General features: G+C 40.8%; 1 protein-coding gene across 1 annotated transcript in view; it reads left to right on the top strand.

Moving 5' to 3' along the window:
* Positions 1 to 12426, top strand: part of pde1a (phosphodiesterase 1A, calmodulin-dependent) — a 30697-nt gene extending 18271 nt beyond the window's left edge. Inside the window, exons 8-16 of the mRNA XM_061879380.1 lie at positions 2678 to 2778; positions 2843 to 2968; positions 3063 to 3164; positions 3247 to 3367; positions 3468 to 3549; positions 7206 to 7326; positions 7397 to 7581; positions 7645 to 7719; positions 7790 to 12426. Coding sequence (XP_061735364.1) covers positions 2678 to 2778; positions 2843 to 2968; positions 3063 to 3164; positions 3247 to 3367; positions 3468 to 3549; positions 7206 to 7326; positions 7397 to 7581; positions 7645 to 7719; positions 7790 to 7842 — 966 coding nt within the window. The 3' untranslated portion in view covers positions 7843 to 12426. The remainder of the gene's footprint in view (positions 1 to 2677; positions 2779 to 2842; positions 2969 to 3062; positions 3165 to 3246; positions 3368 to 3467; positions 3550 to 7205; positions 7327 to 7396; positions 7582 to 7644; positions 7720 to 7789) is intronic.
* Positions 12427 to 12637: the final 211 nt, after the last annotated feature.

The following is a 12637-nucleotide window of genomic DNA, read 5'->3' as shown; positions in this document are numbered from 1 at the left end:
TGATGATAGAGGTCTGTAATTTTCATCATAGGTACACTTCAACTGTGAGAGACAGAATGTGAAAAAAAATCCAGGAATTCACATTGTAGGAATTTTAAATAATTTATTAGTAAATTATGGTGGAAAAATTCAACTCAATACTTTGTAATATAACCTTTGTTGGCAATAACAGAGGTCAAACGATTACTATAGGTCTTTACCAGCTTGCACACACAGTAGCTGGTATTTTGGCCCATTACTCTATGCAGATCTTCTCGAGAGCAGTGATGTTTTGGGGCTGTCGCCGAGCAACACAGACTTTCAACTCCCTCCACAGATTTTGTATTGGGTTGAGGTCTGAAGACTGGCAAGGCCAATCCAGGACATTCAAATGCTTCTTACAGAGCCACTCCTTCGTTGCCCGGGTGGTGTGTTTGGGATCATTGTCATGCTGGAAGACCCAGCCACGTTTCATCTTCAAAGTTCTCACTGATGGAAGGAGGTTTTGGCTCAAAATCTCACGATACATGGCCCCATTCATTCTTTCCTTAACACGGATCAGTCGTCCTGTCCCCTTAGCAGAAAAACAGCCCCAAAGCATGATGTTCCCTCCCACATGCTTCACAGTAGGTGTGGTGTTCTTGGGATGCAAATAAATATTTTTCTTCCTCCAAATATGAGTTTATACCAAAAATTAGTATTTTGGTTTCATCTGACCACATGACATTCTTCCATATCCTCTGCTGTATCATCCAGGTGCTCTCTGCTAAACTTCAGACGGGCCTGGACATGCACTGGCTTAAGCAGTGGGACACATCTGACACTGCAGGATTTGATTCCCTGTCGGCGTAGTGTATTACTGATGGTAACCTTTGTTACTTTAGCCCCAGCCCTCTGCAGGTCATTCACCAGGTCCCTCCGTGTGGTTCTGGGATTTTTGCTCACCGTTTTAATGATCATTTTGACCCCACGGGATGAGATCTTGCGTGCAGCCCCAGATCGAGGGAGATTATCAGTGGTCTTGTATGTCTTCCATTTTCTGATAATTTCTCCCACAGTTTATTTTTTTCACACCAAGCTGCTTGCCTATTGTAGATTCACTCTTCCCAGTCTGGTGCAGGTTTTCAATTCTTTTCCTGGTGTCCTTTGACAGCTCTTTGGTCTTGGCCATAGTGGAGTTTGGAGTCTGACTGTTTGAGGCTGTGGACAGGTGTCTTTTATACAGATAACGAGTTCAAACAGGTCACATTATCACAGGTAATGAGTGGAGGACAGAAGAGCTTCTTAAAGAAGAAATTACAGGTCTGTGAGAGCCAGAGATCTTCCTTGTTTGAAGTGACCAAATACTTATTTTCCACCATAATTTACAAATAAATTCTTTAAAATTCCTACAATGAGAATTCCTGGATTTTTTTTTTTTTTCACATTCTGTCTCTCACAGTTGAAGTGTACCTATGACAAAAATTACAGACCTCTATCATCATTTTAAGTGGGAGAACTTGCACAATCGGTGGCCGACTAAATACTTTTTTTTTTGTACATGTATGCATGTATATTAGGGGTGTGGGAAAAATCGATTCGGATACGAATCGCGATTCTCACGTTGTGGGATTCAGAATCGATTCTCATTTTTTTAAAATCCATCCATCCATTTTCTACCGCTTATTCCCTTTCGGGGTCGCGGGGGGCGCTGGCGCCTATCTCAGCTAATCAATTTATTTTATTTTATTTTTATTTTATTTTAATTTTTTATTAATCCAACAAAACAATGCACAGCAGTACCATAACAATGCAATCCAATTTCAAAACCAAACCTGACCCAGCAACACTCAGAACTGCAATAAACAGAGCAATTGAGAGGAGACACAAACATGACACAGAACAAACCAAAAGTAGTGAAACAAAAATGAATATTATCAACAACAGTATCAATATTAGTTATAATTTCAGCATAGCAGTGATTAAAAATCCCTCATTGACATTATCATTAGACATTTTTAAAAGAACAATAGTGTCACAGTGGCTTACACTTGCATCGCATTTCATAAGCTTGACAACACACTGTGTCCAATGTTTTCACAAAGACAAAATAAGTCATATTTTTGGTTCGTTTAATAGTTAAAACAAATTTACATTATTGCAATCAGTTGATAAAACATTGTCCTTTACAATTATAAAAGCTTTTTAAAAAAAAATCCACTACTCTTAGCATGTCAGCAGACTGGGGTAGATCCTGCTGAAATCCTCTGTATTGAATAATTACAGAATCGTTTTGATTTGGAAAAATATCGTTTTTGAATCGAGAATCGCATTGAATCGAAAAATCGACATATAATCGAATCGCGACCCCGAGAATCGATATTGAATCGAATCGTGGGACACCTAAAGATTTGCAGCCCTAATGTATGTACATACATACATAAAACGTACATACTGTATATATGTATATATATATATATATATATATATATATATATATATATATATATATATATATATATATATATATACATACACACACACAGTATATATTTATATATTCTGTCTATATTTATATGTAAGGTTCTTTGCAAGCAGTCTACTTTTGGCCCCTGGCCAACATTTTTAAGCCCAGTGCGATCCCCCAGTCACAGTTAGTGCGTGCTTGTGTGTGTGTGTGTGTGTGTGTGTGTGTGTGTGTGTGTGTGTGTGTGTGTAGCACTGGCTCAGTGAGTTGGAGATACTGGCGATGGTGTTTGCAGCGGCCATTCACGATTTTGAGCACACGGGAACAACCAACAACTTCCACATCCACACCAGGTAAGTACCTTTCGCAAAGTGAACCCCACGCACACTCACCGGTGACGTGTCTCGCATGCCTCAGGTCGGAGGTGGCCATCTTCTACAATGACAGGTCGGTGCTGGAGAACCACCACGTGAGTGCCGCCTACAGGCTGATGGCGGAGGAAGACACCAACATCCTGGTCAACCTCAACAAAGAGGACTGGAGGTGCGCGCGCGCACACACACACACACACTCACACACACACACACACACACACACACACACACACAGTGTCAATAGGTTATCACGTTGTCTCCAGGGAGCTGAGGGCGTTGGTCATCGAGATGGTGATGTCCACGGACATGTCGTGTCACTTCCAGCAGATCAAGACCATGAAGAACACCCTGACACAATCACATGGGTCAGTGACTTTTGACCCCTGGCACCAAGCCAATTTCCGGCAATGACTCAGATGTTCTGCTGGTCATGTGATGTTCTGGCAGTTTGGACAAGGTGAAGGTTTTGTCTCTGATGCTTCACGCCGCCGACATCAGTCATCCCGCCAAAGCGTGGCCGCTGCACTTCCGATGGACACACAGCCTGATGGAGGAGTTTTTCAGACAGGTGCACACACACACTCGCACACTCGCACGAATGCACGCAAAAATGCACACACACACGCAATCCTGCGCGTCTTTCTTGGCTAACATGCTGTGTTTTCCAGGGAGACAAAGAAGTGGAGCTGGGACTTCCTTTTTCTCCTCTCTGTGACCGCAAGGCAACCATGATCGCACAATCACAGATTGGTAAGACTCAAACTATCGAGGAACATTTGAATAATAAATACATCAAATAATGTACAATAAAGTTATTTAAAACGTTTTTATAAATAGTAACTATATGGCAATAATGATAATAATAAAAGTGACATATATATATATATATATATACACAGTATGTATATATATAATTGCGTTATGAGGATGCCCGTGTTAGATGCAAATATAAACGGAATACAATGATTTGCAAATCCTTTCAACCCATATTCAATTGAATGCACTACAAAGACAAGATATTTGATGTCCAAACTTATAAACTTTATTTTTTTTTGCAAATAATAATCAACTTAGAATTTCATGGCTGCAACACGTGCCAAAGTAGTTGGGAAAGGGCATGTTCACCACTGTGTTACATCACCTTTTTATTTTAACAACACTCAATAAACTTTTGGAAACTGAAGAAAACTAATTTTTCAAGCTTTAAAAGTGGAATTCTTTCCCATTCTTGTTTTATGTAGAGCTTCAGTCGTTCAACAGTCCGGGGTCTCCGCTGTCGTATTTTACGCTTCATAAAGGGCCACACATTTTCGATGGGAGACAGGTCTGGACTGCAGGCGGGCCAGGAAAGTACCCGAAGCTACGCTGTTGTAACACATGCTAAATGTGGCTTGGCATTGTCTTGCTGAAATAAGCAGGGGCGTCCATGAAAAAGACGGCGCTTAGATGGCAGCATATATTGTTCCAAAACCTGTATGTACCTTTCAGCATTAATGGTGCCTTCACAGATGTGTAAGTTACCCATGCCTTGGGCACTAATGCACCCCCATACCATCACAGATGCTGGCTTTTGAACTTTGTGTCGATAACAGTCTGGATGGTTCGCTTCTCCTTTGGTCCGGGTGACACGATGTCGAATATTTCCAAAAACAATTTGAAATGTGGACTCGTCAGACCACAGAACACTTTTCCACTTTGCATCAGTCCATCTTAGATGATCTCGGGCCCAGAGAAGCCGGCGGCGTTTCTGGATGTTGTTGATAAATGGCTTTCGCTTTCCATAGTAGAGTTTTAACTTGAACTTACATATGTAGCGACAAACTGTATTTAGTGACAGTGGTTTTCTGAAGTGTTCCTGATATCCTTTAGAGATCGATGTCGGGTTTTGATACAGTGCCGTCTGAGGGATCGAAGGTCACGGTCATTCAATGTTGGTTTCCGGCCATGCCGCTTACGTGGAGTGATTTTTCTAGATTCTCTGAACCTTTTGATGATATTATGGACCGTAGATGTTGAAATCTCTAAATTTCTTGCAATTGCACTTTGAGAAACGTTGTTCTTAAAGGCTTACTGAAACCCACTACTACCGACCACGCAGTCGGATAGTTTATATATCAATGATGAAATCTTAACATTGCAACACATGCTAAAACGGCCTTTTTAGTTTACTAAATTGCAATTTCAAATTTCGCGCTAAGTATCCTGTTGAAAACGTCGGTATGATGACGCGTATGATGACGCGTGCATGTGACGTCTCGGATTGTAGCGGACATTTTTTTCCAGCCCGATCCAAGTTATTAGTAGTCTGCTTTAATCGTATACTTATACAGTATTCTGGACATCTGTGTTGCTGAATCTTTTACAATTTGTTCAATTAATAATGAAGAAGTCAAAGAAGAAAGATGTAGGTCGGAAGCGGTGTATTGCGGCTGCCTTTAGCAACACAAACACAGCCGGTGTTTCCTTGTTTACATTCCCGAAGGTGAAGCTTTACTATAGAACAGAGCGGTCAAACGAACATGGTTCCCGACCACATGTCAACCGGCAGGTTTCGGTGAGAAATTTGTGGTAATAAGTCGGCTCTTACCGTAGACATGAGCGGAGCTTGCGTCCTCCTGCAGCTGCGGACTCTCTTACCTCCTCCCACAGGAGACACTGGCGGTCACCGCACCCGTGGCCACACCCCTCCGACTTTCAGGTACCTTATAATCTCACTAAAACACTAGTAACACAATAAGCAAATAAGAGATTTTCCAGAATTATCCTCGTAAATTTGTCTAATAACATCTGAATCGCTCCCACTGCCCTCACCTTTCTTTTTCTTTTCTTTTTCTAGTCCTTCACTCTCACTTACCTCATCCACGAATCTTTCATCCTCGCTCAAATTAATGGGGACATCGTTGCTTTCTCGGTCCGAATCGCCCTCGCTGCTGGTTGCTACGATTGTACATAATGTGAGGAGCTCCACAACCCGTGACGTCACGCGCACATTGGCTGCTACTTCCGGTACAGGCAAGGCTTTTTTATTAGCAAACAAAAGTTGTGAACTTTATCGTCGATGTTCTCTACTAAATCCTTTCCGCAAAAATATGGCAATATCGCGAAATGATCAAGTATGACGCCCATAATGGACCTGCTATCCCCGTTTAAATAAGAAAATCTCATTTCAGTAGGCCTTTAAACAGACTATTTGCTCATGCAGTTGTGGACAAAGAGGTGTACCTCGCCCTATCCTTTCTTGTGAAAGACTGAGTATTTTTTGGGAAGCTGTTTTTATACCCAATCACGGCACCCACCTGTTCCCAATTAGCCTGCACACATGTGGGATGTTCCAAATAGGTCTTTGATGAGCAATCCTCAACTTTATCAGTATTTCTTGCCACCTTTCACAACTTCTGTGTCACGTGTTGCTAGCATCAAATTCTAAAATTAATGATTATTTGCAAAAAAAAAGTTTATCAGTTTGAACATCAAATATGTTGTCTTTGTAGCATATTCAACTGAATATGGGTTGAAAAGGATCTGCAAATCATTCTATTCTGTTTATATTTACATCCAACACAATTTCCCAACTCATATGGAAATGGGGTTTGTACACACACACACACACACACACACACACACACACACACACACACACATTTATATATGTAGCAACCACAGACACTTCAATAAAATCCCCTGAAGAGCTGGGAAACCTGCGAAACAGGCTTGTAGGGATGAAATAGCCCCTGTGTTTTTCCTGACCTAACGCATATATATATATATATATATATATATATATATATATATATATATATATACCAAATCAAGTCAATAAAGAAATATAAAAATATAAGTCAGAAAATATACAAAATTGCACAACAATTTAAATATTTAATAAATACAAATGATAATGTGTAAATTAAAAAAATTCAATGATTAAAACATTTTTACAAAATCAATCAATAAATGTTTACAAAATATTTAAAACATGTTCACCGTATGATTACAAAACTACAACAAAATAATTTAATAGAACTAATTGAAAATAAAGGAAAATGCAATATTTTAAAATGTTATATATATATATATATATATATATACATAAAATGAAAAATATGTGAATTAAAACTTACAAAATAATGTCAATAAATGAATGAATCAAAAACATAATAAACTTTGAAAATGAATTGAAATACGGATTACCTTTTTGCCAAAGTATTTAGGCAAATATCACCCGCAAAATGGAATCACTTTCCTGAAATGTCATCAAAATAGAGCCATAACTTTTGGAGCTAACACACAAACCTGCAAATACATCAAATAAGCTAAAAAAAAAACGACCACTGAATGATTCACTCATTCATGTGTCCATATAATTTTGTACCCAATCACAATGTAAAATGTCACTTCCTGTCCAATAGGTTTCATCGACTTCATCGTGGAGCCCACATTCAGTGTTCTGGTGGACATGACGGAGAAGGTGATTGCTCCCCTGATCGACGAGGACAGGAAGGGTCGGGAGACCGGAAACAGACGATCCAGGTATCACAACTCCCATAATGCACTTTGTTCATGAGTTAGTCCTTCAGGTAGTGACGTCATTCTGCTGCAGCCTCACGGGAAGTGGCTCCGTCACCGTGGAGTCTGTCCAACGACACAACAGCGGTCTCCATGGCAGCCGCGACGATGGACAGCTGGACTTCTCGCTGACCGCCATCGACTTGCCGGCGCTGAGGACGCACCTGTGCGCCGTCATCGCCGGCAACAAGGAGCGGTGGAAGGAGCTCTCGGTGGACGGTGGGTGTGCACATGCACATGTGCGGCGATGTGACGCCGATTGTGCTTTGCGTGTGTCACCAGAGTTGGCCAATAAGGAGCGAGAAAAGGCGGAGTCTAGGAAGGACCTCGAACCCGCGGACCACTCCACGTGGAACGGTGCGAGCAGCGCGCACACTCGCCCCCGGCTCTCTGTGCGCTGACCTTGTTGCTATGGTGACACTTGCAGGGGCGGGGCCGGGAGAGGAGCAGAAAGACGATAAAGTGCCTGAAATCGCCTGACGCCCACTGCGAAGCTTTTGAGAGGGATGCCGTCGCCATGGCGACCGACGGTGCAGCGGCCTGTGGCTGAGCGCCCCCCCCCCCCACCCCACCCGGGAAGCCTCCAGAACTTTTGTTTACTAGCGACCGTGAAGGCATCACGCGCTTCCTGGCAGCTTTATGGGCCAAACATAGAGGGGCGGAGCCTTTGAGCTGACAGGAAGTACATGTTAGAGCGCAGAAGAACGAATCCAGAAGCTTCTAGCCTTCACGTCCCAGCATGCATCATTGCTGCGGACCACCTCTCTCCTCATGTGGCTTCCGGTGTTTTTTGCGCTCATCGTCGTCAATAAAGATCCACCATCGCCACAGCAACGCCTGGTGGCGTGACGCGTGCAGTAGGTATTGTGTCGCTTCTGTAAAACGTGCATTAAACGTTCTCAGCTTGTCTCAGTCACATCTCCTGCAGGTCGTTCTCAGAGGTCAAAGGTCACTTCATTAGGTAAACAGCCCCTGCCTTTGCAAAGACAACATTGACTGTCATGCTCTCAATTGTGTTCACTAAGCAGCCTGCAAATCTAGTTACTGCCGCCAGAGAGCGCCAGAGGAGCACATGTAAATCAATGTCACATGTCATGGCTAATTGTGTTGTTGTTGTTGTGTACTCAGTGCAACCTTCTTCACGGCCATCCTCATAAATCATCATCGTGTTGTCCCTGTAGGACAAACTCCCCAAAGTGTCTCACACGCAACCAGAATTTTCAGCAGAGCGTGGCAGAAAGACGGCCAATGATTTGTGTGCGTTCAAGAATAGACGAGGACTAGCAGAATACTGAGAACATTTGGACTGAATTAGAGAGCAGCACAAGAACATGGACAGGTGAGTGGTCTAACCCAGTCAATGCAGTGCAAAAGTCCATTGACAGAACGGTCCGTTTAGGAAATGTCAGATTGAGGAACCTAGCAGGCACAAGGCATTGTTACAACATTGATTATACGTTCATGCCCTTTAAAGGCTTACTGAAACCAACTACTACCGACCACGCAGTCTGATGGTTTATATATCAACGATGAAATATTAACATTGCAACACATGCCAATACGGCCTTTTTAGTTTATTAAATTGCAATTTTAAAATTCCCGCGAAGTGTCCTGTTGAAAACGTCCCGGAATGCTGACGTGTACGCGTGACGTCACGGACTGTTAGGAAATATTAGCGCTGCGCACACACACAGCTAAAAGTCGTCTGCTTTAACCGCATAATTAAACAGTATTTTGGACATCTGTGTTGCTGAATCTTTTGCAATTTGTTCAATTAATAATGGAGAAGTCAAAGTAGAAAAAGTAGGAGTTGGGAAGCTTTAGCCTTTAGCCACACAAACACACGGTGATTCCTTGTTTGAAATTCCCGCAGTTTTCGGTGAGAAAATTGTGGTAAAAAGTTGCCACTTACCGGAGATCAGCTGAGCTTGTGCCGTCCGTACAGCTGCCGCCGACTTCCATCAGACACTGGCCTCAAGACACCCGTGGACACACCCTTCCGACTATCAGGTACTACTAAACTCACTACAACACTAGCAACACTATAGAAAGATAAGGGATTTCCCAAAATTATCCTAGTAAATGTGTCTAAAAACATCTGAATTCGTCCCAATGCGTTTTTTTTTTTAACCCGATTATTATTTTTTTATTTTTTTCTAGTCCGTTGCTATCAATATCCTCAAACAGGAATCTTTCATCCTCGCTCAAATTAATGGGGAAATTGTCGTTTTCTCGGTCTGAATAGCTGTTTTTGTTGGAGGCTCCCATTAAAAACAATGTGAGGATGTGAGGAGCCCTCAACATGTGATGTCGTCTGCGACTTCCGGTAAAGGCAGGGTTTTTCTGTTAGCGACCAAAAGTTGCGAAGTTTATTGTCGATGTTCTCTACTAAATCCTTTCAGCAAAAATATGGCAATATCGCGAAATGATCAAGTATGACACATAGAATGGACCTGCTATCCCCGTTTAAATAAGAAAATCTCATTTCAGTAGGCCTTTAAAACAGACTTTGAAACATTGTTGCAATTTTTTTTTTTTTTCATTAAATTTGTAAATTGAGACAACGATGTCTAAAGTTGGATCCACGTTTTTGGGAAATGACCAAACTTCAATGGTCAAATGAACGTCACAACATGACATTGATTAAATGTCGTCAAATAGCATGTTGTTTCAACGTTGTATTTGTGTTGTTGAGTATTGGTTGGGAAATGAACAAATTACAATCGTCGAATTAACGTCACAACCGGACATTGATTGAATGTCGTCAAAAAGCATGTTGTTTCAACGTTGTATTTGTGTTGTACAATATTGGTTAGGGCCAACACAGTGGAACAGGGGATAGTGTGTGTGCCTCACAATACGAATGTCCTGGGTTCAATCCTCGGCTCGGGTTCTTTCTGTGTGGAGTTAGCATGTTCTCCCCGTACTCCGGCGTCCTCCAACCTCCAAAGACATGCACCTGGGGATAGGTTGATTGGCAACACTAAATTTGCCCTAATGTGTGAATGTGAGTGTGAAAGCTGTCTGTCTTTCTGTGTTGGCCTTGCGATGAGGTAGCGACTTGTACAGGGTGTACGCCGCCTTCCGTCAGAATGCAGCTGAGATAGGCTCCAACACCCCCCGGGACCTCAAATGGGATAAGCGTTAGAAAATGGATGGATGAATATTGCTTGGGAATTGACGAAAATTCAATGATCAAATCAACATCAGAACCTGACATTGATTAAAGATTGTCAAAAAACATGTTTTTTTAACGTTGTATTTGATTCGTAGAATATTGGTTGGGAAAGGATCAAATTGCAAAGGTCAAATCAACGTCACAACTTGACATTGAATAAACGTCAAAAAGCATGTTGTTTCAACATTGTATTTGTGTTGTAGAATATTGGTTGGAAAACGACCATAATTCAATGATCAAATCAACGTCACTACCTGACATTGATTAAACGTCAAAAAAACATGTTTCAAAATTATATTTGAGTTGTAGAATATTGGGTGGGAAACAATCAAATTTTAATGGTCCAATCAACGTCAAAACTCAACATTGATTAAGAGTTGTCAAAAAGCATGTTGTTTCAACGTATTTGTGTAGTAGAATATTGGTTGGGAAATGACCAAATTTCAATGGTCAAATCAACGTCACAATAAAGTTTGTCAAAAAGCATGTTGTGTCAATATTGTATTTGTGTTGTGATGAGGTGGCGACTTGTCCAGGTTTTACCCCGCCTTCCGCCCGATTGTAGCTGAGATAGGCTCCAGCGCCCGCCGCGACCCCGAAGGGAGTAAGCGGCAGAAAATGGATGTATGGAATATTGGTTGGGAAACGACCAAATGTCAACGGTCAAATCAACGTCAGAACCCAACATTGATTAAACGTTGTCAAAAAACATGTTGTTTCAACGTATTTGTGTAGTAAAATATTGGTTAGGAAATGACCAAATTTCAATGGTCAAATCAACGTCAAAGCCGGACATTGACTAAACGTCATCAAAAAGCATGCTGTTTCAACGTTATGTTTGAGTTGCTCAACATCAGGAATTGATGTTGAGCAAAAACCAAAGCAGAGCAAAAAGTGTGAACATTAAGAAAACATTTTCAAAAAGTGGACGGAACTTTTCACAGCTGATTCTTGACACGTCATCCTCACCATGACGTGCTTTGTGTTCCATTCACTCAATAGCACATTTAATAAGTCACATTTGCTAACTGATCTAGGCTCATTGTTAAGAAAAATTACACCCTATTGGATAATAGAATACTAAATAACAGAGTTCCAAGGTCAAAATCTCTCTCTCTGTTTTTGCAAACTTAATTTCCAGCATTTTCTCACACGCACACACGCGGGCTGGCAAGTGCACGCCAAGGCAACAGGTGGCGCTATAACTTCCAACAGTAAGGTTATTTTCCCAATAAGAAGCCTGTAGAAAGTAATTTTCTGGAAAATACACATTATACTGTAACGCTTAAATATGACAGTAAGTCAGATAAAAAAGCAAAACATCAGAACAAGAAAGGGACTCTATGAAAGCTCAAAATGCATCGAAAAATGTTTTTCAAAATAAAAGTTTTCTTGTTGAAAGTGCTCACTTAGTGTTGCTTTGATTGTTTTTGTTTATATTGGCATCAGTTGTAGTTATGTGTGAGAACACTTTATTTTTGAACACACACACAGTTCCCAAGCAGGAAGTGCTGCCTCTTCACAGCTTTGTTTGGATGCTTCCTGCCTTTCTTCACCAGAACAGTTGGAAGTGACACGTCCTGACGCCGGCCCTCTGTGAGCGTCTGTCACGGGCACGTGGTGTAAACACCTACTTTACACATTGTCCTTTCTCACTGAGTCTTCTTCAACTCAAAATAAAGACTGACAGAATGGAGGAAAGGCCTCTTCTGGTGTTTTCTGAAGTGCAGGAAGAACTTAAGACACACAAAAGTGCATATGTTGTATTATACCATTACACAATGTTTTTTTACATTTCAATCTGCTATTCATAATATTCATAAAATAATGTTCATTATTGCAGTCTAATTTTTTTTATTTAATGTTTTTTTTGTTAAATGCAATCATTTCATTCATACTATTAAATGATTATGAATTAAATAAACGTAATATATGTATGTATATAAACTGTGCATATATATATATATACCTATATATATATGTGCATGTATATATATATATTTATAAGAATATATGCGTATATATGTATAAACCTGTATGTGTATATATGTATATATGTGTATTTCCGTGTATATATATATATATATATATACATAT

The sequence above is a fragment of the Nerophis ophidion genome, linkage group LG19 (genome assembly GCF_033978795.1).
Source record: "Nerophis ophidion isolate RoL-2023_Sa linkage group LG19, RoL_Noph_v1.0, whole genome shotgun sequence".
Lineage (NCBI taxonomy): Eukaryota > Metazoa > Chordata > Actinopteri > Syngnathiformes > Syngnathidae > Nerophis > Nerophis ophidion.
Note: the sequence above shows the minus strand (reverse complement) of the source record. Positions and strands in the feature narration are given on the sequence as shown.